This window comes from Schistocerca piceifrons, chromosome 4, assembly GCF_021461385.2.
Source record: "Schistocerca piceifrons isolate TAMUIC-IGC-003096 chromosome 4, iqSchPice1.1, whole genome shotgun sequence".
Taxonomy (NCBI): Eukaryota; Metazoa; Arthropoda; class Insecta; order Orthoptera; family Acrididae; genus Schistocerca; species Schistocerca piceifrons.
The window spans coordinates 477,589,032-477,616,606 of record NC_060141.1 but is presented as its reverse complement, the minus strand read 5'-3'; the positions used below and the strand labels follow the sequence as shown (position 1 = coordinate 477,616,606).

The 27,575-nt window shown below is 39.0% G+C and overlaps 1 protein-coding gene across 6 annotated transcripts in view; it reads left to right on the top strand.

The window, feature by feature from the left end:
* Positions 1 to 27,575, top strand: part of LOC124796397 (nuclear receptor coactivator 3) — a 302,528-nt gene that overhangs the window by 199,290 nt on the left and 75,663 nt on the right. For all 6 annotated transcript variants that reach the window (XM_047260572.1, XM_047260571.1, XM_047260573.1 and 3 more), the window contains exons 2-4: positions 14,514 to 14,624; positions 21,390 to 21,540; positions 26,583 to 26,699. In XM_047260572.1, coding sequence (XP_047116528.1) covers positions 14,514 to 14,624; positions 21,390 to 21,540; positions 26,583 to 26,699 — 379 coding nt within the window. The remainder of the gene's footprint in view (positions 1 to 14,513; positions 14,625 to 21,389; positions 21,541 to 26,582; positions 26,700 to 27,575) is intronic.

Genomic DNA, 27,575 nt, shown 5'->3' with positions numbered 1-27,575 from the left:
GGCAAATAGCTGACAGCGATCGCAATGTTGTGATCTTCGACGACTCATTTCGAATTCAGCAGGTGTGTTTTTTTTCTGCGTGCGAGCAGCTTCTCCTCCAAGGGCCCACGCAAAAACCAACGTCATGGATTCCGGTCAGGGTTAACAGGTTGCGCACCTGGAGGCTCCTGCTTTGCAATGTCTCCGAATGTTTGGCGCGCAGCTGTCGCGATTGTGCCTGCCGACTTTCGTTTATTTCCAATCACGACATTCTGCCGTAAGAATTGCTTTTCATTTTAAGTAGTTCTTATTCGATGCTACACCTCTCTCTGTGTCGAATGAACGCAACGTATCACAAAGCTGCTGGCAACTCCGTTGACATCATTTGACGAGTGATCGCAATAGTTCTGTTTGATGTTCTCTGGTAGTGCACAGTGAAACCAAAAAGGTTTCGCGATGGTTGGCGATAATGTTTCACGCTCTGAAAAACTATCCTCTTCTTGACAACTTTTCACACGTGGCTTTTCTTCGAAAGGGTGTATTAGTGATATAAAGGCTAGCAAGCGTTTATCTTATGCTTGTGTTTTTATGGGACATTAGTGAAGATCTGATGATGGAGTGTTTCGAGAATATTAGTTGATACGGACTTTATTTGCCTTGCTTTTCTAAGTAAGTGTGCTCACACTGCGCCTAACACATTTTGGGTATGCTATCCATGAAAGGAACTACTGAGACCACAGAAAATGAGACTACAAAGAAACATTACTGCAGAGGGCAGAAAATGTTAGCTGTCGCCATAACGGATAAATGTTTCATGACTCAAACCTTCCGTGGAGCAGTACTATTTCTACGGTAACCCCTTGGTAGCTGTGTGTTTATAAAAGAAGTTGTACTAAATAGTTGATGCCCAGTTGTACGGCCGGCCGAGGTGGCCGAGCGGTTCTAGGCGCTACTGTCTGGAACCGCGCGACCGCTACGGTCGCAGGTTCGAATCCTACCTCGGGCATAAATGTGTGTGATGTCCTTAGGTTAGTTAGGTTTAAGTAGTTCTAAGTTCTGGGGGACTGATGACCTCAGACGTTAAGTCCCATAGTGCTCAGAGCCATTTGAACCCAGTTGTACCTAAACATGCCCGTGACTGGTATCGCGGAGTAGTCAAAACATGAAGAATGTATAAGGAATGAACTAAAACGTTAGCTGAGGGAACCCCTGGTGATCCCAGTGCCGCATAAACACTCGTTTGCTTTTTTATATTCAAGTTCACTGTTACAGTTTTTCAGGATTGCCACTTTTCTGTTATTTTGATATGCTGAATTAAGGACTTAACCTCAGCCGTAACATCGTTCAGCACGCATCTGTGCATCAGTTCTGCAACGAGGTGGAAGAAGATATCTTAACCACGTGAGCGTTTGCCCCTTCACACGTAGACATTACCACCGTGTCGTATAACGAACATGTCAAAAACCTCTGTAGACCAGGTCTTTTTAATATCTGACGAAAATGACCATTCGGCGCCATTTTGTAAGTTGTGTGTCCAGATAACCTTGCGAAACAAGCGGGCTAAAGTTGAATGATTGCACGAAGAACCGTTCCCGAAATGTTTTCTTACTTGCTTGGTGGTCGGACTGCCTTTGTACCAGCATTGACAGGAAGACGAGAAGCAGGAAGTGACTGGCAGGTCGTGCATTGCACACACAGCGTTTGTGTATGATGCAAGATTTAATAGCCGTAAATGCTCGCTAACTGCGCCTGTATCACAGATGCAGCGCCACGACAAACAGCTGGTTCCTGAAGGGGCGAGCGAACCAGCGCGTGGTTTTACCAGTTATTTACTAGGTGTGCAGCGTAAACGGACGCACGGAGTACTGCTCTTCTTCATCTGAGATGATGATAGCAACTGCGAAATTTGGGTCTCTAGTTTATTCGTTTGTTAACTATTGACGTCCAGAGCGTAATGCCATGCGAGGTATTCTGCTGGATCCGAAGAAAATACCGATATTCCCTTCTAGAAGGCGGGTGAAGAGTAGAACTGGCATAAAGCATTGAATTTTTTTTCAAATGGTATGCTGGTAACTGAAGCACTGACGTCATCTGTCTGAGTTTTTTTCCCAACCAAGCTGTGAGAGAAACTAAGCTCGACATTGCTTTTTCGTTGTACTAAATAAATATGTCAAGTTGTTTCGCCGCACTGTATTTCTCAGCCACTAGTAAAAAAGTAAATACTTATCACTTCGTTGACTCCTGTTAGCGTCGTTCCGGAGAACGGGCACCGAAATCAGTGAGGACGTGGATTGATGTTTTGTTGGTAGGTCATGCTTGAAATAAAATTATGCATCAGATTACACTAATTTTTTATCTGCAGTTCTTCATTTCAACAACCGAACATCAGTCAATATGCCTAGATTACTTTTCCATTAAGGAAACCTCTTAAAGATGACTGTTTACAACCCTGGAGAACATATGAATACCAAAATCGAAGACAAAGAAGGTGTCAAAACTCTTCCATCTCTCCAAAGAACTCTGACGTCAGACGCCCCAATATGCCCCGAGGCCATTGATAATCGACCTACAGCAGCCAAGTCATCACAGATCGATCGACAGCAAGCCATTCAGTTAGATCACAAAAAGTGCATTGCCGCTTATTATTTACGAAAGAAAAAGTTTGATTTTTATAGAAAACGTCTTGAGACTTTTGAGACGACGATTGCAAGACCATAGTATGGACTACGCCGTAAAATGCCGCGATTTAAATGCAGTAATTTCGAGTAGTATCCACACTTAAAAATCTTACTTCAAGAGCATGTGTTCTACATTATCAGGTCTGAAGCTTGTTTGAAAGGTGTTACTGTATATTGTAGCACGCTGACACGATGCAGCGCTAAACGTCCCGAAATAAATCATTGTGGGGATTTCGCGCTTCTTCATCTGTACTCTGCGAAGCGTTTTGAAGCACACGATAGAGGTTACTTCCCATTGTACTTTTTGGGTTGAAATGTTTTCATTGGTAGGCGAACGCAGATAAAGAACAACATTATTACATACAGTTGTTGTCACAACACAGAATAAACATTATGTAATAACTCAGTCGGTGGTTATCGCCGGAGAGAAGTTTAAGATTGTAGTCGTAAACACAACTGCATGCGAAACTCCACGGCCCTGCAGGTACCAGATTGTTTGTTTGTTTGTGTGTGTGTGTGTGTGTGTGTGTGTGTGTGTGTGTGTGTGTGTGTGTGTGTGTTAGATTAGATTAGATTAGATTTACTTTCATTCCAATTGATCCGTAGTGAGGAGGTCCTCCTGGATGTGGAACATGTCAGAAAAACAACAATACATGACAAATATTTACAACTAAAACAAATAAGCTAATGTACCATTCCACAGGTCCCAAGTGGAATGATCGTCATTTTTAATGAACACTAAGAGTCATTTTACAAATACTAATGCACTGAATTTAAAATAAAAAACGTTTTTTATTTATTTATAAGGTAATAAACATGTAATACAACTACTGTAATACTTATTTACAATGAACACATTACTGCACTGAAATGGTGCAGAAGTTAGATTATACTTACACACACACACACACACACACACACACAAATTTTCAGTGAACACATTACTGCACTGAAATTGTGCAGAAGTTATGTTGTACTTATATACAAATCAGTTGGTTTTACTAAGAAATTCATCAATGGAGTAGAAGGAGTTGGCCACCAATAAATCCTTTAGGCTTCTCTTAAACTGAATTTCATTGGTTGTTAAGCTTTTTATGGCTGCTGGCAAGTTATTGAAAATGTGTGTTCCTGAATAATGCACACCTTTTTGTACAAGACTAAGTGACTTTAAATTCTTGTGAAGATTATTCTTATTTCTAGTATTGATTCCATGAATTGAGCTGTTGGTTTGAAAAAGTGATATATTTTTAATGACAAATTTCATTAAGGAATAAATATACTGGGAAGCTGTAGTTAGTATCCCTAGTTCCCTAAACAGGCTTCTGCAGGATGTTCTTGAGTTCACACCACATATAATTCTTACTGCACGTTTTTGTGCCCGGAAAACTTTAGCTTGGCTTGATGAATTACCCCAAAAAATAATCCCATATGACATTATGGAATGAAAGTAAGCATAGTATGTCAGCTTTTTCATTTTTATATCCCCTACGTCTGACAAAATTCGCATTGCAAACAGAGATTTGTTAAGACGCTTCAGCAGTTCTGTGGTGTGCTCCTCCCAATTGAATTTATTATCAAGCTGTAATCCCAAGAATTTAACACTGTCCACTTCTTCTATCTTCTTGTCATCATATGTTAGACATATACTCTTGGGACACCCCTTACAAGTTCTGAACTGCATGTAGTGTGTTTTTTCAAAGTTTAGTGACAAAGAATTGGCTAGGAACCAGTGATTAATGTCCACAAATATTTTATTGGCTGATCTTTCTAAGACTACACTTGATTTGCTATTTATTGCAATGTTTGTATCATCGGCAAACAAAACAAACTTGGCATCTGGTAATGTTACTGATGAAAGGTCATTGATATATACAAGAAAAAGTAAGGGCCCCAAAATGGAACCTTGTGGGACCCCACATGTAATTAGTTCCCAGTTGGATGATGCCTGATAGACATGTATCAAGCTCTTTCCTAATAACACCCTTTGTTTCCTGCCAGAGATATAAGATTTGAACCATTTTGCAGCATTTCCTGTTACACTATAATATTCTAGTTTACTTAAAAGGATATTGTGATTTACACAGTCAAATGCCTTTGATAGATCACAAAATATACCAGTTGCCTGCAATTTTTTGTCTAATGAATTAAGCACATTTTCACTGTAAGTGAAGATAGCCTTCTCAATATTAGAACCTTTTAGAAATCCAAACTGTGACTTTGACAGTATGTTATTTGAGATAAGATGGTTATAAAGACGACGGTACATTACTTTTTCGAAAATTTTTGAGAATGCTGGTAACAGTGAAATTGGACGGAAATTTGATGCTATTTCTTTATCTCCCTTCTTAAACAGTGGCTTAACTTCAGCATATTTCAGCCATTCAGGAAATATTCCACTGATAAACGACTGGTTACACAGATAGCTTAATATGTTACTTAGCTCAGAATCACATTCTTTAATTAACTTTGTTGATATTTCATCATACCCACTAGATGTTTTTGATTTTAAAGATTTTATGATGGACATTATTTCTGTTGGGGTAGTGAGGGTCAAATTCATATTATGGAAATTACTTGAAATGTCTGGTCTAAGGTAATCCATAGCAGCATCTACCGAACCTGACAACCCCATCTTTTCAGTAACAGTTATAAAATGTTTGTTAAAAAGTTCTGCAACACTATACACATCTGTCACCAATGTATCATTTACTCTTAATGCTATTTGTTCCTCTTCACGTCTGGTCCTACCGGTCTCCTCCTTCACTATATCCCATATTGTCTTTATTTTGTTATCTGATTTGACTATCTTTTCCTTGTAATATATTTGCTTTGACATCCATATTACAGTCTTTAATATTTTGCAGTATTTCTTATAATGTGCTATAGCATCAACATTGGAAATGTTTCGGATTGACAGATACAGTTTTCTTTTTGTTTTACAAGATAAATGTCTTATACGACCTCATTCAATGGATTGTGTAGATACACGACATGAACGGGCTTTGTAAGATTGCCAGTAACAGCACAATCACCTTCAGTTCTGCATAAATTCTGCTTCTTCTTAATTTTTGTATAGGACTCTGTGAAGATATTTTCGAAGCGAAACTTAATACCAGTACGATTACACTGAAGTGTCACATTCGGTTGGCCATAGCTCCACCGTTGAAGTTTATTGGGAAGGATGGCCTGTGTAACTGTCAAGACTCAACGATGTTTACGCAACGGCAGGGATAACGGTCAGCCATTAGCACGCTTCGCCGAGCTACGTGCGCTTGTGGCCACCCGATGGCTTCGAGTTTTCTTAGCGCAGCGACAATTTTCCTACGTGTATCATATCGATTACATAAAGAAAAATAATGTTTTTATTTTAGTTTAGCGTAATTTGTATGCTATGTTTTGAAAATAAATCGCGAAAAGAGAAACACGAGAAACTGAACCATCGGTCACGTACAGTAATTTTTGTGGTCGACGGCAACCCTATCGCTTAGTTCGGGTAATGTAGTATTTTGTAGTCGACTGAAACACTGTCACATAGTTCGGATAATGTTGGCAGTGATATGCAACTGATTTGGCTTCGGGCCTGCACTGCTCTCCATTTTTTGTAATATTACACTACTCTGGATTTTGTATCAAGAAAAGCCCACTAAGTGGAGACCAAGCAGTCAGTATTATTGCGCAGTATTTCCGGATGCGAAATAGTACTGAACGTGTGGGTGTGAGAGTGAAGGGTTGCGCAACTATTGAGCACACCAAAAACTTTTGCACTTATTGCACTGGCTGAGAATATTGAGCCGTCTGTGGGTAGTACTGACAATATTCTTGTCAGTCTCTTGCGTGTTACAGTCTGTGGATATCATTGTGTCCGTTCTTGTTGTTGTTGTTGCTGTGTTGAAAATGAGTTCAGAACAAGACGAAAGTGCGTTCTTATTAGAGTGCAGCGAAATGTAGATATCCCATCCCACCCTACCCCATCCCAACTCCGCCCCCCAACAACGGAAACGTTGTGGAGAGGAAGAATTCTAAATGTAACGCACACAAGTCGCTGTGGCTTTAGAGAACATTGTCATATTCTAACGTGTGTCATCATAATTCATAGGATAGTGTTTGGCGTTGAATGAGCTAACGCATGTTAACAGAACTTCACATTTTGACTGCCGAATTCAGTCCTTTGTTGTAAATTGGAGATATACACAGTGGTGTTTGGTTTAGGGTCAGCACAACTTTCGACTGCGTTACTGGTGAAGTGAGTAATGGATCGATTGATAATGCCGGATCATTCTGAAATCTTCGCGGGGCTCCGTCTCTCTGGCGCTTACGGTAAGCGAAGGGCAGTCACATTGATAATTGGCACTACGCATTTCCCTCCGTCAGGGCTCACAACGCCCGGTCTTAGTAACGAAGAAATAGCGTAATAACTTGTTCAGATCGCTCATAAACTTCGAAATTTCTGTGTGGATTATTTGGTAAGCTTGAATCTCTTCTGAAGTTTCAGTACTCGTTTAAAGTTCTTGATGCGTGTTGTGTCCCGAAGTACAGTAGGAACGAAATGAAAACATTTCCGCCGGACGACTGTGTGCGATATGATTCAGTTTATTCCGTTGTCGATTTCGGTCTTCAGAATCATAACGTATCAACAGGTCCCAGCATAAATAAAGCTCAATTCACACAATTCACAACTATGTTAAACTTGGTAGGAATGTTATAAGACAGCAGCCTTTTCGCGAAAATGTTGTCATTTCATAACTACAATTCCACTGTACGCACACTAATCTAAGAATAAAATTGGAGTCATCAGTGTTTATTTCTGACGGCTGTCTCCGTAGCGTTACCGCCTACCACACGGCGGCCCGGGTTCAATTACCGGCAGGGGACTGGGTGTTGTGTGTCCTTCATCATCATGTTCATCATCATTGACTCGCAAGTCGCCGATGTGACGACACCTAAAAAGGACTTGCAATACGGCGGCCGAACTGGCCCGAATGGGGCCTCTCGGCCAACAATACCATACGATCGCTTCATTTCATTTCTGACCGCACATGAAGCATCTTGAACTCAGTTACTTTAAAAGAAGTTCTGAAATACCAGTTTCCTGTTACTAGAAAAGTAACAACGATTTTAATTGTTTCGGCCGTCTCTTTCAGTGTACGTTCTCGTTTTATGCTTCGAAGTTTAGTGACCTACATAGTGGGGGAGGCAGAATTCCGCGTTCTGGTCGTAATGGGGCAGATGGGACAGACAGAAAAACCGACTGACCACCACGTCATCCCCTCTCTGTTACAAAACAGCATATAATGCCCAAAAATGGCGATCTCATTATCCAGAAGACATAGTATTTTAGACGATACACACACACGCGCGCGTAATGTAGCATCGAATGTCACGTGTGGGTTAGTTCAAACTTTGTTGTGGTCCATACATACATGTAAAATTTTTAACGACAGCAGGTGATCATAAATGTAACGAAATCATCCAGTGCGTAGGTATGAAATCATGGTGGCTGAAATATGAAAGTTAATCAAATTATCGATCTATTTAATGGCTGGTTTAGTTAATTTTCGAGCGAGGACAATATTGTTGGTTGGTATGTAGGCTAACAAGCTGTGTGTGTACTTACGACGTTTAAGCTATAGTTTCGTTCAATCGAAATTCGATGACCAGGGCACGCGAAAAGCTCTGTAAAGAAAATTAGAGGACGTTTACCGATTTACGGAACGAATTGATGCAGTGCTCAGGATACTGGATTGAGATTTGTGTTTCCCTTGGTTCTGGTAGACCACTGGGCCGCGATTGTTTTGTCTGGCCCCTGGAACAAATTCGGGGGAGAGCGAGCGGACCGCTGCAGAATTTTGCAACGGAAGTTTTTCAGACGGCTATTGTAAAACGTCGTAAGTAAAGAAACAATGTTCATGTCACACAAATAAGTGTGAATATCTGAAGAAGGGTGAACATAAAATGAATGTTCTCTCAGTAACACGTTTTGAGGCGTATTTTGCCATTCATGTCGGTGCAGTGTCCCACAAACATTAACGTCACGGACGCTATAGTTTTCACTACGTGCTCTTGGAGCGCCGTTGTCACGTCACGTGACATGGTGGCCCGTGAGCAAGTATGTGAATCAGGCCCGCGGGTCACCTGCGGGTTGCCCATGCCAATCGTAGACCATGTTTAGGCAGTTGTTGGAATCATTCTTGTCTATTATTTTCCACACCACCCAATAATCCTCTACTATACACGCGAATCTCTGTGGGAGGTTGGACATTTGCTTTTCATCCTCTTAGGTCAGAACTCTCTTTTTCGTATCAATTCTGACGTAATTTATCTCATTTTGTACATAACAAAACCAAAGATTTCTCTAGCTTCACTATGTGGCTCCAAGATGTGCCAGAGAGTTGACAGTTATCTGCACGTATCTTAAATAGAAAAAGCATCCAAAAGGCAAGGAGGAAACGAAAAGGAAACTTCACAGGTTGAGAGGGCATATGATGTTTCAGTGATGAGCCCACCTGTCAGTATGATGGTGCAGCCTCTCCGGCCTGGATGCCTGCGTTGATTCAGTTGGGGGAAAGGGCGAGGCGGTCATAAGGCCGTTGTAACTTCTCCCGAGACAGGCCCACAACTGTCGTAACTGGTCCTTGATAGCCTGGTTATTGACACCCGACTTTGCTCTATCGGGGAGAGATCTGGAGATCGTCTAGGGCACAGAACTACGTCAACATCATGCTATCTTGTTGAAAAATGGCACAACTGCAGAGTCACGTGAGGACGCAGGATGTCCCAATGTGTACCGCTTGCCGTCAGTGTTCCCTAATCGCTACCAGCTGTAACATGACGCCAGCGGTAACACTGCTATACCTCTTCAAAACATTGGAAGAATGGGACGTCTCACCAGGTTGCCCGTGTACCTGCCAGCGATGGTAATACGGGGCGGTGCAGAACCGCGATTCGTCGTCGAACGCTGTGCGACGCCATTTCCAGGCAATGCTTCCTGGTCACGTGATCGCTCCAAACGAGGACTTTTTGTTGTGGAGTTAACAGCAGCCTAAGCAAGGGACGGCTGTTCCCTAGTCCAGCTGCTAACCATTGATACGAGATGACAGAGTGTTGCAGGGATTCTGTTACTTGTTCTCGGATGGCAGGCACAGAAGTGAAGGGGTCATGTGCTTAATACGCTGATCGTTCTCTTCGCTGGTCGGATGTGGTCGACCGAAAGCTTGACGACTAATACGTGTTTTCTCGCATTCCCATGCAGGCCAATACCGGGCTTGCGGGCCACTGTTACACCCGAATGCCTCACAATACTGGATGTTGTACGATTCGACAAGCCGGCTAAAAGGAGGCTCACAATGACGTCCTCCTTCAGACTCGTTTCAGGTGCTGATAACACTGTCTCACAGGAATACGAAGCATCTCCGTGTTCTTCACAGTGCTCATTCAATATCTGACGCTGTTCACTCTCCTTACATATCCTACCAGTCCCGATAACATTACTGCGCTCTGGTGGTCGTTCTGCCTGTCACAAAGAACTGCAATCCCGGTAATTTACACACCCGCCGATGGAATTGTACGTGCACGAAGTCATATTGACATCCGACCGTGTCTTCTGGTTGTGTTTGTTTGTTGTTGTTGTTGTTGTGGTCGTCGTCGTCAGGCAGTATGTTAACTGGACAGGTTTTCTTTATACACACATAGACACCTCTGCTTAATAGAGTAAGAATGTCGTTCCACGTGTCCACCCGTTCACTGTAAACAGCCGCGGCGTGTGCATTCAGACGGTTGAAACCTGATGCCGATACGCGGCGTACTCTTCTGAAATGACGCCAGAGGAGTTGCCGGGCATCGTGTCCCGAGCCGACGGACGACTCACCGCCAGCTGTGAGGCCAGCAGAGTTGTGGGAGCGGCACGAGTGTGGACCGGTGACACAGGTGTGTGGGCGGCCCGCGTGGGCGCGTCGGCTCGCGCCACAATGGGCAGCGAACGAATGACCTGCCCCACGGCGCGGCGCCGCCCTGCCCAGGCGGGACGCTATCGATCGGAGGCTGCGGGCGCAGCGTCGCCGTCGCGACGCCTGCCGCCGCTTGCTGTGCCGACTCTGCCCCTCCCCACGCCTGTGCCCGTCGTTCCCCAAACGACGATACTTTCGTTCGTTAATCGAGAGGCGTATAGGAACACTTCATTCGGTTCCCGTCAAGCTGTCGGAGGACTGGCGCTCACGTTTTTCGATAACTGGCGGCTGAAAAAGCGGTGACACGGTGTGATGCGAAAAAGTAGGGCAAGTCGCGTGGCTTTCCATTTGTATTTTCTGGATTTGCCCTCAAGTAAATTGAGATGGTGATACGTGTTTCAAAAGGAATGACCTTATTACAAAACTCCATATTTATTAAACTTCCTGACAGATTAAAACTGTATGCCCGACCTAGACTCGGACTCGGGACCTTTGCCTTTCGCAGGCAAGTGCTCTACCGTCTGAGCTACCGAAGCACGACTCACGCCCGGTCCTCACAGCTTTACTTCTGCCAGTATCTCGTCTCCTACCTTCCAAACTTTACCGGGCGTGAGTCGTGCTTCGGTAGCTCAGATGGTAGAGCACTTGCCTGCGAAAGGCAAAGGTCCCGAGTTCGAGTCTCGTTCGGGCACACAGTTTTAATCTGCCAGGAAGTTTCATATCAGCGCACACTCCGCTGCAGAGTGAATATCTCATTCTCCATATTTATTGATAAAAACATACTACAAACGTGGTATAAATCGCAAAATAATCACAAAAAGTTTTAGCTGTATTATTATAAATCTTCCAGGTGTCCACCACCAGCAGCACGAATGACATCTAAATCAGAGCTAAATTTATCATAAACTTAACACAATGTATCTGATTTTACACAAGTTGTGGCGGCTGTTATTCTGTTCTTCGATTCTTCTAGAAGGGGAGATAACACTATCCTTCACATATCTCCACAAAAAAAAATTGCACGGGGTCACGTCTGGCGATCTCGGAGGCAAAGAAGTCGCTGCAGCGTCTCGGTATCCCCTGCGCCCTATCCCGCGTTGTGGTAGAGTGCCATTGAGAGACTGATCTATGTTGTTGTTGTTGTTGTTGTCAGTGTGCTGGAGCTCCATCCTGTTGGAAAATGAAGTCATGGGAGTTGTCCTGAAGTTGTGGAAAAAGCCAGTTTTGCAGCTCACCCCAGTCACTTTGTTTTCCTCAAAAAACAAGGAACCATACACCTTTTTTAATGAAAAATAACATAAAAACGTTCAATTTTCGTGAGTCCGTTACTTGCTCACTAATACCGTGAGGGTTCTGGAGTCTCCATATGCGAACGTTACTGCTAACATGAAATGTTGCTTCATCACTGAAAATAAACTGTGGTAAAAATGTAAAAAGATGTTGTTCGTGCTGCTGCTGCTGCTGGTGGTGGACACACAGACCATTTATAATAGCGTAGCTAAAACTTCAAGATTTTGTGAGTGTTTTGCGATTGATCCAATGTTTGTAGTATGTTTTTGTCAACAAGTATGGTATTTAGAAATCAGGTAATGCTTTCTGAAACACCCTGTATGTTGACACTGAGTTGGGCAGTTCAAAATAAGTCCTTACCAGCGTGCAGTGCTTTCAGTGTGTCACATTTATGGTGCCTGTGTTTCGGACATGCATCAGTCCGTGACTTTCTTTTTTATGTGATAATGAGGTATATGTGACAACAGAGTAAGATTTTGTGTGACGTCAGGCTGCCTCTGCCAGTTACGATTTGAGAGTATGCTCTATGAAATCTTGAATACCTCTATGAAAGGTTGAATACTATTTTTATAACCGGTCTCTTAGTGTAATTTTTTCCATTCAACATTTTAATCATTACAGTATGAGAAATTGTACCAACTGTACTATTTTTAGATTCATATGGCTACTTATGATTATCCTAAGGAATCCTAGTGAGAGTGATTGAAAGTGAAACAGATTTTATCAAAGATTTTGCATTTTAAATATAATTTCTAAATGTGAACCACATTCATCTCATAAATTTTTTACAATGGCAGTTAACTCGTATCATCGGAATACACAGTTATTACTAATCATGAACATTATGATCATAACAATTACACTTAATAAGACAAAGATACTAAGTGCTGCACACCTATGTATTGTACATACCATTTTTGTTTTGTTTAGCATTTATCCGCCCAACAGCGTCATCTCAAATAGAAGATGCTGAGTGTTTAACAGGCAAGGCGTATAGATTCCACACATTGTTTCCATGATTGTGCGCTGTTCTTGTTACGTCAAAGCTGGTCACATTTCATTCTAAGAATTTTAATACTTGATTATAACTCTGTATGTCGCATGTCATGCAAATGTGTTGAAACTTGACCCATTATATCCAAGACTTGTGAATAATAAACAAAATCACCTTCCTCCGTCTCCCAAGGCTTGGGTACTTTTTAATACATAATTGAGATAACTCTTCAAATGCCCTTGTTGTATCTGAAAGACACATACAGATCAGGTATGAAGAATAGATGTGCTTTTTAATGTCACATTGATACGATTCAGATGTTGTAACGGTATGGCGGATGAGAATAGGAAACCAACTGCCTGCAATAATCCACACGGCCATGATCTCTCCTAGGTGATACACCAGTTTTAATTTCTCTGAAAGAAAGGAAGGTTAGAGTTGAACCTTTTGTTGACATTAAAACCAATTAGTAGTAACATTACTTCAGCTGGAGAATAATGCAAGAAAATGTAGACTGTAGCGTTGTCGAAGGAAAGAGTCCAGTGCTAACCTTAAGTGATTTTTATTGGCTTAGACGTTACTCTACAGTAATTCGCGCAGACACATTTTGTGCAGCAGACGGTTTAAACCTCAACAAGAAGGTGGTGATGGAAGCACTGGAAATCAGAAAGAAAAATACTAAGGAAAGTTTTGGGAGTAGTTAAAGAGCAAACGCAGCACAGAAGAAATCGTAGTAGAGTAGTTTCTACACACACTGAAAAAAATACTTTCGTGGTTAGGTAAAGAAGAATAGCTTTATGTGGTTACATCCAAGTCTCACAAAAAGACTGTTCACTTACTTCAGTAAATTAACTGTCCACTGGCTGCCCATTGCAATATTCTGAGAAGCTGACTGGAAATGATGGGGCAGTGAAAATAAGCCAGGAATGATGGAGGATTAAAAATCTACTATACATGGTCCAAACAGAACTGGAAGGGACATGAACGAACTCCCAATTATACGACAAGATATTGAGAAAGGATTGCCACTCAGAAAGAAACCGCAAGTATCCAAAGGATTTCATGACAAAACTAGAAGACTGGAATCGCTTCCACAGAAGAAAGAAGAGAGAAAGATCAAGAAGTGATTAGAGAAATGTGGAAGAAGAGAAAGAATGAACAGTTGAAATGACCGTACTCCATAATGGCTCATAGGTAAAAGAAGAGAGAAGTGTGGAAGAAAAAAAGAACTGTACTCCAATGTGGCTCATACGTAAAAGGAAGAGGATAGTATGAATAAGTGGAATTTAAGAAATGTCAGCCTTCTTAATATCAAGCCATTTTCTCACAACAGTTTTGCCATATATGAGTCTCTACATCTAACAGAAACGAGCACAGGCAATGAGTAGTTTATGTTATCTAACTATTTTTTCAGGTTGTTTTATGGACGTGTCATAGTAGTGGTTTGAAAATGATGCTAAAATACTACTGCCCCTATCTCGGTACAGTCATTGCTCTGATAACTGCAAAATCTATTTTTCTGCAGCTGGATGCACAGTAGTTACAAATTGTGACCTGCTAATGTCTACCTCACCTGTTTGGTTTCGTAGAGAGCAAGTAACTGAGGGAAGGCTCTTTGTTGTGTTTCAGGCTTGGCCCATGTGACCTCCAGGACCCTGTGTGGGTCAAGATGAGCGCTGCCGTCACTGGAGGCGCCAGTAAGAAACGCAAGAAAACTGACACCAAGTCCAGCGCCCAGGTGTAAGTATCGTTGCAGCCACTGTTACGCAATGGCATGTCATACCAATTGCGGACCATTTATCTACACTACACTTAATTTTCTGATGGGTTGTTTCTTCTTTATGCTAAAATGAGGTGTAGATGTTTTTAATATTAAAAAAAAAAAGAAAAAAAAAACACCAGTAAACGAAAGAAAACGGAAAAATGAAAAGAAATGTTAGCTACTATTTAGCACAACTTTTTACTGTCTTGCTCACTTGCCAAAAATACCGGTACGACTACACTACTATGGCTGTGACTGCTGATTCCCGTATTTTCAGCAATTATTTAGAGATCTCCTTAGGCCTTATATCTTTCACTGTTCTTTGTTGTTCTAAAGTTCCTGTACCTATTGTCAGCAACTATTCATTTACCACCTACCCGCTTATAATTATTGATTGTAAGATTCCACATTTTCTGCCCATAATTCTGTGATAAATTTTGTGCAATTTATGACTTTTGATGTGTTGTAGCTCTTTAATGTACTTCCACTTTTGTTGTAGGAATGTTAAATTGATTCAGAGAGTTACCGTGTGCAACAACTAGACTGCTTGGGGTTTCAGTTGGTTTACGTAGGATGTTTCAAATTCATTTGTTTAGTGCCAGTTTTTCTTCCATTCTGATTTCGACTTACGTTAGTTTGTCCATAATATCTAAAGTGTTATACATAACTTTTGCATCTGAAAAGAAATTTAAAAAATGATATATATAATGGAAGTTAAAACAAAATGTATCTCGTATGGAATTCACTGTTCAGAAGCACTAATTAGACTACTTACAATAACTATGACTTGAAAATGTGGCTCACACATGGAAAAGTAACCATTCTGGTTTTTAGTGATTGCTATCTTCGAAATTTTGATAATTTTATATTGCAGGTAGTGTATGAATTAATATTTAGACTTACCCCAACATTTTTTAATTTGGCCAGATATCAAATGCTCTATCTAAGAGGTATTATCACATAGCATAGAAGTTACTCTTGGAACTGTGTAACTAAAAAGCCACCTCTGTGTAAAATTTCCTGCAGCTCTATGACATAGAGCAAACTTTCTGAAATGTGCTTCATTACAGATAATATAAGCTTCAGATAAAATATAATTTAAATCATTTTATTATAATGACAAGTTACTTCGCCAAAAATAAAATGACCTGAAGAGTCATTGGCACTGAAAACCAGTTCATATTCTGAAGATGAGCTTAGCTTCACAAATGTTGGTACCTATAGACACTAGGATAAGGAAAAATTAAGCACTGTGTATTTAAAGAATATGTGCATTTGTCATTTCTCATTGTGTTAGCAAACTTAAAGCCAGCACTAGGTTCATATTCTGAAGCTGCAGAGTTCAGATTCACATCCAGCTATCCTGATACAGGTTTCATGGTTATCCGAAATAACTTTAGGTGATTTCAAGGATTATTTCTCCAATAATCTTCAGATTTCTTTCTCCCAACCTTGTTCTCTCTGAACTAGTTACACATTTCTGGACTCCTTGATGGCCTTGGGATATTAAACACTTCACAACAAGTTAACAATGTTAGTGTCATTCTAAATAGATCAAGCGAAGTGCACTATTAGATACATGTTTGTCATTGGATATTTTTTTGCAATGATTGCTCAGTAATTTAACTCAAAACTCAGTCAGATTTGCAAGTTACATTACTATTGTTGCAATCTCCACCTCGATGTGGTTATTGCGTTAACATGTGTAGAGGTAGCACAATTTATATCTGAGAATTCTCCCTGCCACTTTTTCCCTTAAGAAAAAGGTAGACAGCACACAGTTGTAACTTGTGATTGCAATGTACGCTTATTTAAGTAGTAGAAAAAAATTTCCACTTGTCTGTTCCTCTTTTGCAAGGCTCATATTAGCAGTCTACCATTTAACTTGAGGTAACTGAAGCAGAAAAAAATAATCTACCCATTAATCACTTCAACAGTGAAGGTTGGGGGAAGATGGACCATTTGACACCATACTGTAACAAGAAGATTGTATTGCATTGCATCATGTTTATACTCATCATGTTATTTTTTTGTAATAGTTGTGATGTGACACCAGCAATCAGTGGCTATGTTTTATGTAAGAAAAGAAGGAATAAAAATAGAGTGGGCTGTTAATTAGGAAAAATTTGCTTCGAATGGAAGTGTCACTGGTGTGATGCAATTTTCCTGGACCTTTCTCTGTCACTTCAGTATTGTGGTAAAGTCTTTTTTAAATGCAAGTCACATGTTTTTCTCTTTGTCAAATGTTAGGAAATATTTTCTCATTCATGGCTTCACAGTTGACAACACATACACTAGCAGAAAATAAAGTATACTCATCTACACACATGTGGTAATTAGTCACCTGATTTATGATAACAGATGGAGATGACCAAAGAACGAAGACATGTTCTTAACAGTGTCTTAATCATTGGACATTTTATGATTATGGTATTTCTTGTACAGGTGACTGTTCCTACAGATTGTTACAGAGGAGCTTTGTAGTTTAGCATCTGTCCCTATTCATGTGAAACAAAGTTTCTTGATTTAATAATGAAAATAATAAATTTTTGACAATATAACATAATCGGATAGATAAAAATATACTCACCAGGCAATGGCAGGAAAATGGACACATAAAAGAAGGTTATACTTCTAAGCTTTTGGAGCCAGTGAATTGTTCTTCTGGCAGAAGGGTTGAGGGGGAAGGAAGAGGGGTGAAGGAAAAAGACTGAAGAGGTTTAGGGAAAGAGGTAAATTTTGGAAAAGGCACCCAGAACCTTGGATCAGGTGAGATTTACCAAACGCGATGAGAGGGAAAGTCTGGTACATTGTGAATTCACAAAGGCACCAAGATTTGTGGTTAAGATGTATTTTCAATTCGGAAACTGAACTGTACTAGGACACACTTTCCACTGCTATTCAACTACTGAATCTCAGATTATATTTAAGATGTTAACAACCAACCATTTTGCGTCACTGCTGCAATCCCCCCCACCCCCACCCCCGCCCCTGTATTTAATCAGTTAGCTGTATCATGTATTGTTGATTAACAGTTGACTATAAATGTTTCAATGTCTGGATATAATAGTAATTACTTATTCTCAGTTGCATAATGAAGGCTAACGATATCTGAGAGGGTTGGACATAATGAGGTGTGCTCCATTACTAAGCTGAAAAGTTCATAGATGGTTCAATGCCCTGCTATTTTACTAGACATAAATTGTTGAATCACAGTAATAGTCCTCACAGAGTGGCACACTGAAGGCTATGAATGTACTCTATGATACATTGTTGATATGTTCTTTTCTATCTTTCTTTCTGTAGTCTAAAGGGCTTGTCTGTGGAAAAAGACTGTTGGTGGCTTCATACTTCTTTGCATTTTATTTAAGAGATATCCTAACTGTATCTAAACCTATGACCCCTACTCTTCAAATTGTAACCATAGTGAAACTGCTTAATGGTCACTTAAATTATTTGCAAAGTTTGCACCGCATTTAAGACAGGAAAATACAGTTTCAGAGTCATCCGTTACTGGATTATTTTCAGCACGTACTTGTTTTGTTTGTTGTGGTCTTCAGTCCAAAGACTGGTTTGATGCAGCTCTCCAAGCTGCTCTATCCTGCTGTATCCTGTGCAAGCCTCTTCATCTCTGAAGTACATCTACATCCTTCTGAATCTACTTAGTGTATTCATTGCTTGGTCTCCCTCTACAATTTTTACCCTCCATGTTTCCTTCCAATACTAAATTGGTGATCCTGTGGTGCCTCAGAAAGTGATGTACCAATCAATCCCTTCTTCTAGTCAGGTTGCACCACGAATTCCTCTTCTCCCCATTTCTGTTCAGTACCTCCTTATTAGTTACGTGATCTACCATCTTATCTTCAGCATTCTTCTGTACCACCACTTTTCAAAAGCTACTTTTCTCTTCTTGTCGAAACTATTTATCATCCATGTTTCATTTTCATATATGGCTACGCTCCATAGAAATTGTTGTATCCTGCCTACTCGTCAAACATGAGGTGCCTAGGCAACCTGCTTCTCGGATTGCTAGACAACAATTCAATCAGATCGTATTAATGAGTTTTTATTACAATAAGATATATAACAATACTTCACTTTGAGAAGTACAGATGTATCACACGCAAAGGGTGACTTGCAAATAAGTCTCTTCGGTGTATACAATGCTATGGCCAGGCGGCACAACGCTTATGTCCTCTTCGTGTAGAGGCTGCTACCATCGCGTTGTTCTGGAGAGGGGTAGGTCAGCATGCAATTGACTGATGTTTCACAGCCTTCTCTGCTCTAACGTTCCCGGCCAGCGTGCCGGCGCTTGTCTTCACATGAGAACAGAAATACTATCAGAAAAGACTTCCTGACACTTAAATCTATACTCAGTGTTAACAAATTTCTCTTCTTCAGAAACACTTTTCTTGACAATGCCAGTCTACATTTTACATTCTCTCTACTTCAACCATCATCATTTATTTTGCTGCCCAAATAGCAAAACTCCTTTACTACTTTAAGTGTCTCATTCCTAATAAAATTCCCTCAGTATCACCTGATTTAATTCGACTACATTTCATTATCCTCATTTTGCATTTGTTGGTGTTCGTCTTATATCCTCCTTTCAAGACACTGTCCATTCCATTCAACCGTTCCTTCAACTGTTCCTCCAAGTCCTTTGCCGTCTCTGACAGAATTATAATGTCATTGGCAGACCTCAAAGTTTTTATTTTTTCTCCTTGAATTTTAATTCCTACTCCAAATTTTTCTTTTGTTTCCTTTACTGCTTGCTCAGTCTACAGATTGAATAGCATTGGGGATGGGCTACAACCCTGTCTCACTCCTTTCTCAACCACTGCTTTCCTTTCGTGCCTCTCTTGTAACTGCCATCTGGTTTCTGTACAAATTGTAAATAACCTTTCACTCCCTGTACTTTACCCATGCCTCCTTCAGAATTTGAAAGAGAGTATTCCAGTCAACATTGCCAAAGCTTTCTGTAAGTCTACAATTGCTAGAAACGTAGGTTTGCCTTTCCTTAACTTATCTTCTATGAGAAGTCATATGGTTAGTACTGCCTTGCATGTTCCTACATTTCTATGGAATCCTAACTTATGTTTCTTGAGGTCTGGTTTTAACAGTTTTTCCATTCGTCTGTAAAGAATTTGTTTTAATATTTTGCAGCTGTGACTTATTAAACTGATAGTTTGGTAATTTTCACACCTGACAGCAGCTACTTTCTGTGGGATTGGAATTGTTATATTCTTCTTGAAGTCTGAGGGTATTTTGCCTGTCTCATACATCTTGCCCACCAGATGATAGAGTTTTGGCAGGGCAGGCTCTCCCAAGGCTATCAGTAGTTCTAATGGAATGTTGTCTACTCCCGGGGCCTTGTTTCAATTTTGAGCTTGTCAGTGCTCTGTCAAATTAATCACGAAATTTCATAACTCCCATCTCATCATCTGTATCATTTTCCAGTTCCATAATATTCCACTGAAGTACACCGCCCTTGTGTAGACCTCTGTATACTCCTTCCGCCTTTATGCTTTCCCTTCTTTACTTAGAACTGGGTTTCCATCTGAGCTCTTGATATTCATACAAGTGGTTCTCTTTTCTCCAAAGGTCTCTTTAATTTTCCTGTAGATGGCATTTATCGTACCTGTTGTGATATATGCTTGTGCATCTTTACATTTGTCCTCTACCCATTCATGTTTAGCCATTTTGCATTTCCTGCTGATTTCATTTTTGAGATGTTTGTATTCCTTTGTTTATTGCATTTATATATTTTCTCCTTTCATCAATTAAAGTCAATATCTCTTGTGTTACCCAAGGATTTCCAGTAGTCCTCGTCTTTTTGCCTACTGTATCTTCTGCTGTCTTCACCGTTTCATCTCTTGCAGTTACCCATTCTTCTTCTACTGTATTCCTTTCCGTAATGCTCCCTCTGAAACTCTCTACAAGATCTGGTTATTTCAGTTTTCCAAGTTTCATCTCTGTAAATTTCTACCTTTTTGCAGTTCCCTCAGTTTTAATCTACAGTTCACAACCAATAAATTGTGGTCAGATTCCACATCTGTCCCTGGAAATGTCTTACAATTTAAAACATGGTTCCTAAATCTCTGTCGTACCATTATATAATCAATCTGAAACCTTCTGACATTCCAGCTCTCTTCCACATATACAGCCTTCTTTTATGGTTCTTGAATGAAGTGTTACAAATGATTAAATTATGCTCTGTGCAAAATTCTACCAGGCAGCTTTCTCTTTCATTCCTTTCCTCCTGTCCGTATTCACCTGTTACTTTTCCTTCTCTTTCTTTTCCTACTGTCAAATTCCAGTCCCCCATGGCTATTGAATTTTGTGTCCCTTAACTATCTGAATAACTTCTTTTATCTTGTCATACATTTCGTCAATCTCTTCATCATCTGCGGGGCTAGTTGACATATAAACTTGTACTACAGTGGTAGGTGTGGGGTTCTTGTCTATCTTGGCTACAATAATGTGTTCACTATGCTGTTCATAGTAGCTTACCCACATCCCTATTTTTTTTATTCATTACCAAACATATTTCTGCCTTATCCCTATGTCATTTTGTATTTATAACCCTGTAATTATCTGACCAGAAGTCCTGTTCCTCTTGCCACCGCAGCATCTACTACAGTTTCAAACTTCAACCTCGAGACATGGGTAATTTGAGTCTGGAGTCTAATGTATTAACACTCGAGGGATCACACTTCTCATAATTTCACATTTGATTGCAGTACGAAGTGCCTTAATGAGAAGAGACGACGTGATCAAGAGAACACATTCTATGAAGAGCTGGCTGAGCTGATTGCTGCCAGCTTTGCTGACATGAACTCACTCTCTGTGAAACCGGACAAGTGCGCCATCCTCCAGGAAACTGTAACCCAGGCAAGTATATTTGCTTGTTCAGGCTACACTACATGACTTGAGTAGTGTTGATTATTTAGGGCAAACGTTTTAATCTCATATACAAATCTAGCTTCACGACATTCCTTCAAACCTTGAAAGTCATTTGACAATGTTCCTCTCTGTCCAGCTGCAATCTAATGAGAAATTTCAAGCATTTTACTTATTAAACTCAATGTATGAGGCCTTTTTAAGTAGACATGAAACATTTTAGTCAGTAATAGTATGAGTAAATCAGAAGAAAGAAATTATTTTGTGTACACATTCATATTACAGTTATGGTATTGAACACTTACAGAAATGATCAGTTGCCCTTAGTTGACTATCTGATTCAGCTTTTGACTCACAGTCAACCAAATAATTTTCAGTGATTTAATTTAAATAGATAATAATTTCAATTGGAAATTGAAGTGGTTCTTCGACCGTTGAATGTGACAGCTGTACTGAGCATCTATACAAGAAATATCGAAATTGTATAGTTTTTAACGACTAGTGTCTACAGATACCCTTATGATTAAAAAGAGGAAGTCTCTGATCATACAAACAGATGAAGCATTTCTGTTAATAATGAGTCTACATTTTCCAAGAAATCTGTGATAGCTTACAATAGCTTGGATACTCAAAAACTCCTATTGATTGAAGATCACAGAAAACTGTCAGTTAAAATGTAAAGTAAATCTGGCCAGCTAGCCTTGCTAATCTTCCAGAACTATCTCCTAACCCACTGAAAACTGAATAATTATTTACATGTGTGTTTGTTCCTCAAAACTGTTAAGTATGCATATTAGTGATCAATACACATAATTTTCAGTTTTTACAATTAATAAAATACTTACATTTAAAACACACTTTAGTAAAAGGCTCGTGAAAGTGAGCACATAGACTGAATATAATACAGATCTCATCTCATGCAGGCATATAATTATTTACATGTGTGTTTGTTCCTCAAAACTGTTAGGATGCTTGCTGTAACCTCCAGAAAAAGCCTATGTTGCACACATGATTTCTGTACGTCAAACAATTGCATGATACACTTTATTTTTATGAAATTTCTGAGAAAGGGATGAAAAGAGCAACTGAATAGGACGCATTCGCATGTTTCTCAGTTTTAATTAACATTTTTTTATAGGTTGAAGTATCAAAATTGTAACGGAACTCTTGATGTCTCTCTTATGGGATCATGTTTTTCAAAAGACTAGAAATAATTTAACAGACCTTGAGAATTTCCAGAACTTCAAAATAGGCAATTTTGCTTGTATTTTCTGAAACATTTTTTCTTATGTTTTGGAATTCAATTTTAAAAAGCAAACCTTTTAAAAAGTGGAGTTTTTACACCATTTTTGTATGTCAGTATCCTTTTTTCTCTTAAAGTATAACCATTTACCTTTTCTGCTTTTATTGTTTATCAGCCTAAATAACCTTTATCAAGTTTTAATATTTATGACAGTCATCTGGAGGCTCTGTTTTAAAATGGCTGAGCGTATTAGTGCTGTAACTGACCACTGAATCCAAATTTGCAACTCTTTTTCGGTTTATGTTGCCTTTGTTTTATGACAATTTATTATTGCATTATAATGTCCTGTAACATTCAGATTAACGATTCATGGCATCAAAATTAAAGAGAAATTATATTATGTGAATATGATCCTATTCCATTCATAGACCTTTGGGACCTACATTTTTTTGCTGGACGTATTATCACATTACTGTCATACAGTAGCCCAGAGATAGGTAGCCATTGAATTCCCCCATGTGCTCGAATAATCTACTGTTAAAACAGTATTGTATTTTTTATTTTGCTTGATATCCACTTATATTGGCTGACAATCAAACTCCACACTAATCTTAGTCATATTTATTGGGGAATTTTGATGAGGACTGGGTCCACAGTCTTATTGTAATTATTGAATGAAGACATTTTGTATATGGCTGTTAAAAATATTTATTGTGATTGCAGTTTTGGCATGTAGTCATTGTTAACCATTGTGGGATGTTAAAACCCATCCATGGATTGACTTTATTCAATAATTCATGGAGGAATATGAAATGATGATATTTGGAGGACATGTTTAACTTCTGTGCAGCAAAGATTTAGCATTGCCTGTATGTTGTATTAATTATATTTGTCTTGACAGTTATTTGTAACATAGGAGGTAGATAAAGCAGTGTTATCCTTTACTTTTCAATTCCGCATTTGTATTGTGTGCTATATTGAAATGTGTCAACACTCATGTTACGTAACTGCTTAATTTCTCAAGTGCTTTTTCTACTTTCTGTTTAATATTTCCATAGTTTTCTTTTTTGTGCAATGGAATGTTGGTAGGGTTTCTTTTGTGTATTACTTAAATGTTTTTCATTGTTTATATACTTCGATTCGCTCAGTGTTGCTGACATATTTCGTCACCTGTTGAAAGTATCTCATTCATGCTAAATATACTATTGGGCAATGTTAGTCTTTCTTTTTTTCGGTCTTTCTTTAAATGAAGGGCTTCTTTTGCACTTAGTCGTTTCAGCCTCAGTTATAGAGCCAGGTTTTCTTTTTCACCCTTACCATCTGTGGTTTCCACTTTGTTTTGGACTTCATATTTCTACATATTTACACTGGCTACTTACTTCTTACATCATCAGTCACATTTGTATGCACCATGAGTCTACTAATTCAGTTCTATTATGCTGAAATCACCTTGCAATTTTAAATAGGCATTTGTCATATTAAATCAATTAATATCATCTCTCTGTCCCTTTTGTAAGTCATAATACCCATGTGACATCTCTATAGAGCAGTTTCTTTTCTTCTGCAGAATACAAATTTTGAGTGGATGAAGAAGTGGAGTTCAATATATAAAGATGTCCTCCTTGTATTGCTTTGGTATGGCAGTAGTTGTGTTCCTTGATTTTATCCCTTGTTCTCATATGTTGCCTACAGGGTGGTAATGAACTCTAATGGCAAACTTTGAAAAGTTACTGAGAAATATTTACTTGAGACATAGAATATATATATATATAAAAAAAAACTCATGGGCTCCAGTACATAAGAAATAAAAAATAATTTATATTTTATTTGAAATGTATCTTATACTTGCACACAGAACTTATTCATTGGCTCATTGTGTTGGAATTCATCGTTTTTGTGCTTCATTCAACTTAAGAATTGAGACAATGGAAAAAATATTCCTTGAAGACCAATCTGGTGTGTGATGGAAGATTAACTATTCATAATTCATCAGCTCATGTGATTTCAGTGTGAAGAACAATCTTTGGATGCAATTACATGGACATATGCTGGTCACTCAAGTAGTGCCCTGCATTTCATTTCTTTGCAAATAATTTAAAATGCAACTACACGCATTGAAAACTACAATATTGATGACTGGCTTTGATTTTTCAATGCAATCTCTGTCCATTTCCACAGAGTTTTAGTCCATCTTTTAACAAGGGCATGTATTCCAGTATGGTAAAACACATTATCCTGCTTCAGAAGCCATTGATGTGTGGATGTTTACATTACCTCCTTGTCTTCAAAGTGAGTCGCATGATGAGCTCCTTTTAGTGACCCAAACAGATGGAAGTCTGATGGTGATGACATGTCAGGACTGATCATGTGTGAGGCAAGACTTTTTATCCAGTTTTCCAATCTGTTCAGTGATGTGATGGTTGGTGTGTGGTCTTGCTATGTCATGCAAAAGAACAACAATCCACCATAGCTTTTGTTGGGCGAACTTGCTGAAGACATGCTTTAAGCTGTTTGAGGGTTTTGATGTATTGGAAAGAATGTGTTGTACATCACTGTTCCTAAAAATCAACCAGAATCGCACCCTCTGGAGTCATTGCAGGCATTGGCCAGCCACTCTGTATTTCGTCAACCAATGGTGTTTGCCCTTCAGCGTCATTATAGCTACAAACTCATCATGTAACTGTGCTGATGTCCACTGTTGTGTCACCATACATGTTTCCATCTTTCATGAATGGGAATGGGTCTCTCACTTTCTGCATTCAAGAATTCTATCGCAGAACACACTCTAGATAATACGAACTTCAATGTTAGTCATTTTGCAAGTAACTGCCATGCTGGCATCTGTAGAGGCAGAAGGTTACTACTGCAGTGGATTGGAGAAGCAGCTTTGTAAAATAGTGCCAAATTTGAATATTTCATTTTACAAAGTTTTTTGAGGGGAAAGAAACACGAGGCATTCCTTTTTGACTGATGGTTGTATTTCTTCGTCCAACATAACGAGTCTCAGACTCAGATCCTTTACACTTAAGGCTCCCTCCCAACCTTGTAGATTCATAGGATTTGTTTGTGGAAGCCAGAAAAAGACAACATAATGGCAGAATCAACATATATGGAATTCTGAACTCTCCCCATACTACATAGGACCATTTAGTAAATTAACCGTTTGTTCAAACTAATATAATATTTCTGTATGTTGAATATATGAATATTTCTATATGTTTCTATATGACAGGGAAACCCATTGTGAAAATGATGCATTGCAGTGTTATTGTAGCTCATTAATGTAAGCAATAATGACTGGTAGTTTAATTAGCAATGATACAAAACACAGTGCTCATACTTAGCAGTCTTGTTCACCAGTTATGATTCGGGCAAACTACATATTTCTGGGAGGTTATGGATGAGACTGTATTCACATAGACAAAAATTTACTATTTCTGCACAAGTTTTGTGGCATTACTCAGTATATACTTCATCTATTCCTATGTGAATGATGTTATAGCTGTCAGAATATGAGTAATGAGTAGTGGATAGATTTGCATTTCATATCATAAACAATTTACCATTGTGCCAGAGGCATCAAAGATCTTAACATGTCAGTGTCAAATTACAAAATAAGGAACCTGTGAAAAACTTGGATTCTTCAGATCAAACCACACCCTTTTCCAGACCTTGGTAGGTCATTTTTAGAAATCACATGCAAAATGAGTTTGTTGGGTGGGAATACAAACATGTTCTTATTCTATCTAGTGTATTGTTTACCTAATGGTATTTCTTTCCGTTTTGACAGATACGCCGAATTAAGGAACAGGAGGGTGCGAGCAGTGATGCGATTCAGCAGGGTGAAGTTTCATCATCAAAGCCTACTATTCTAGCTAATGAAGTACTTGGTCCACTACTGCTGCAGGTAATGTGTCTGATTTGAATTTACATCATGCCTATGTAGAACATAAAAACAGAAAAATTGCCACTGTTCGTAGAAGTAAGCATAAAATATATTTGGAGCTCTGTAAAATTAAATAAATAAGTGTGTGTGTGTGTGTGTGTGTGTGTGTGTGTGTGTGGGCGCATTACTCAGTATATACTTCATCTATTCCTATGTGAATGATGTTATAGCTGTCAGAATATGAGTAATGAGTAGTGCGCTTGTAAGTGTGCTTGTGTGTTTTTCATTTTTTATTATATTTATTTATGGTGTGTCCAGATATTGAGCTACTGTTTGCAAATTATATATGCAAAGTCTTAAATAAGAATTACATTAGAACACTGTTACCTGTTATGTGCGTTTATATTTTCATGGCAACAAACTCTGGTGAAACGGAATCGTGCAGGATCAATTTAACGTTACTGGTGTCACCTTCAATCTGTTGTCTATGGTTTATTATGGAAAAATTTGAAAACAAATTGTTATATAAAAACACCAGTTCTTGTGTTCTTAGTTTACTTCCTATTGAATAAATCTGGAGAAACACTGGACTTGAGGCAGCAAGTAAGTCAGACATTTCTTGGACTGTGTTCAAAAAAAAAAAAAAAAAAAAAAAAAAAAAAAAAAAAAAAAAAAAAAAAAAAAAAAAAAAAAAAGTGACAGTGAAACTTAGCCAGATGAACATAATTTAGGGAGACCTTTATGTGTAAATGTTATCCACAGAAATGAAATAAGTAAACTAACTGTTTATTGTGTATGCAGGGAGTGATAAATCTTAGAAAGGCAACAGAAAAAAGTTTAGGAAATTTTTCAAACAATTGGGTGTGTCAACACATGTGGTAATGTAGAACTTGTTTT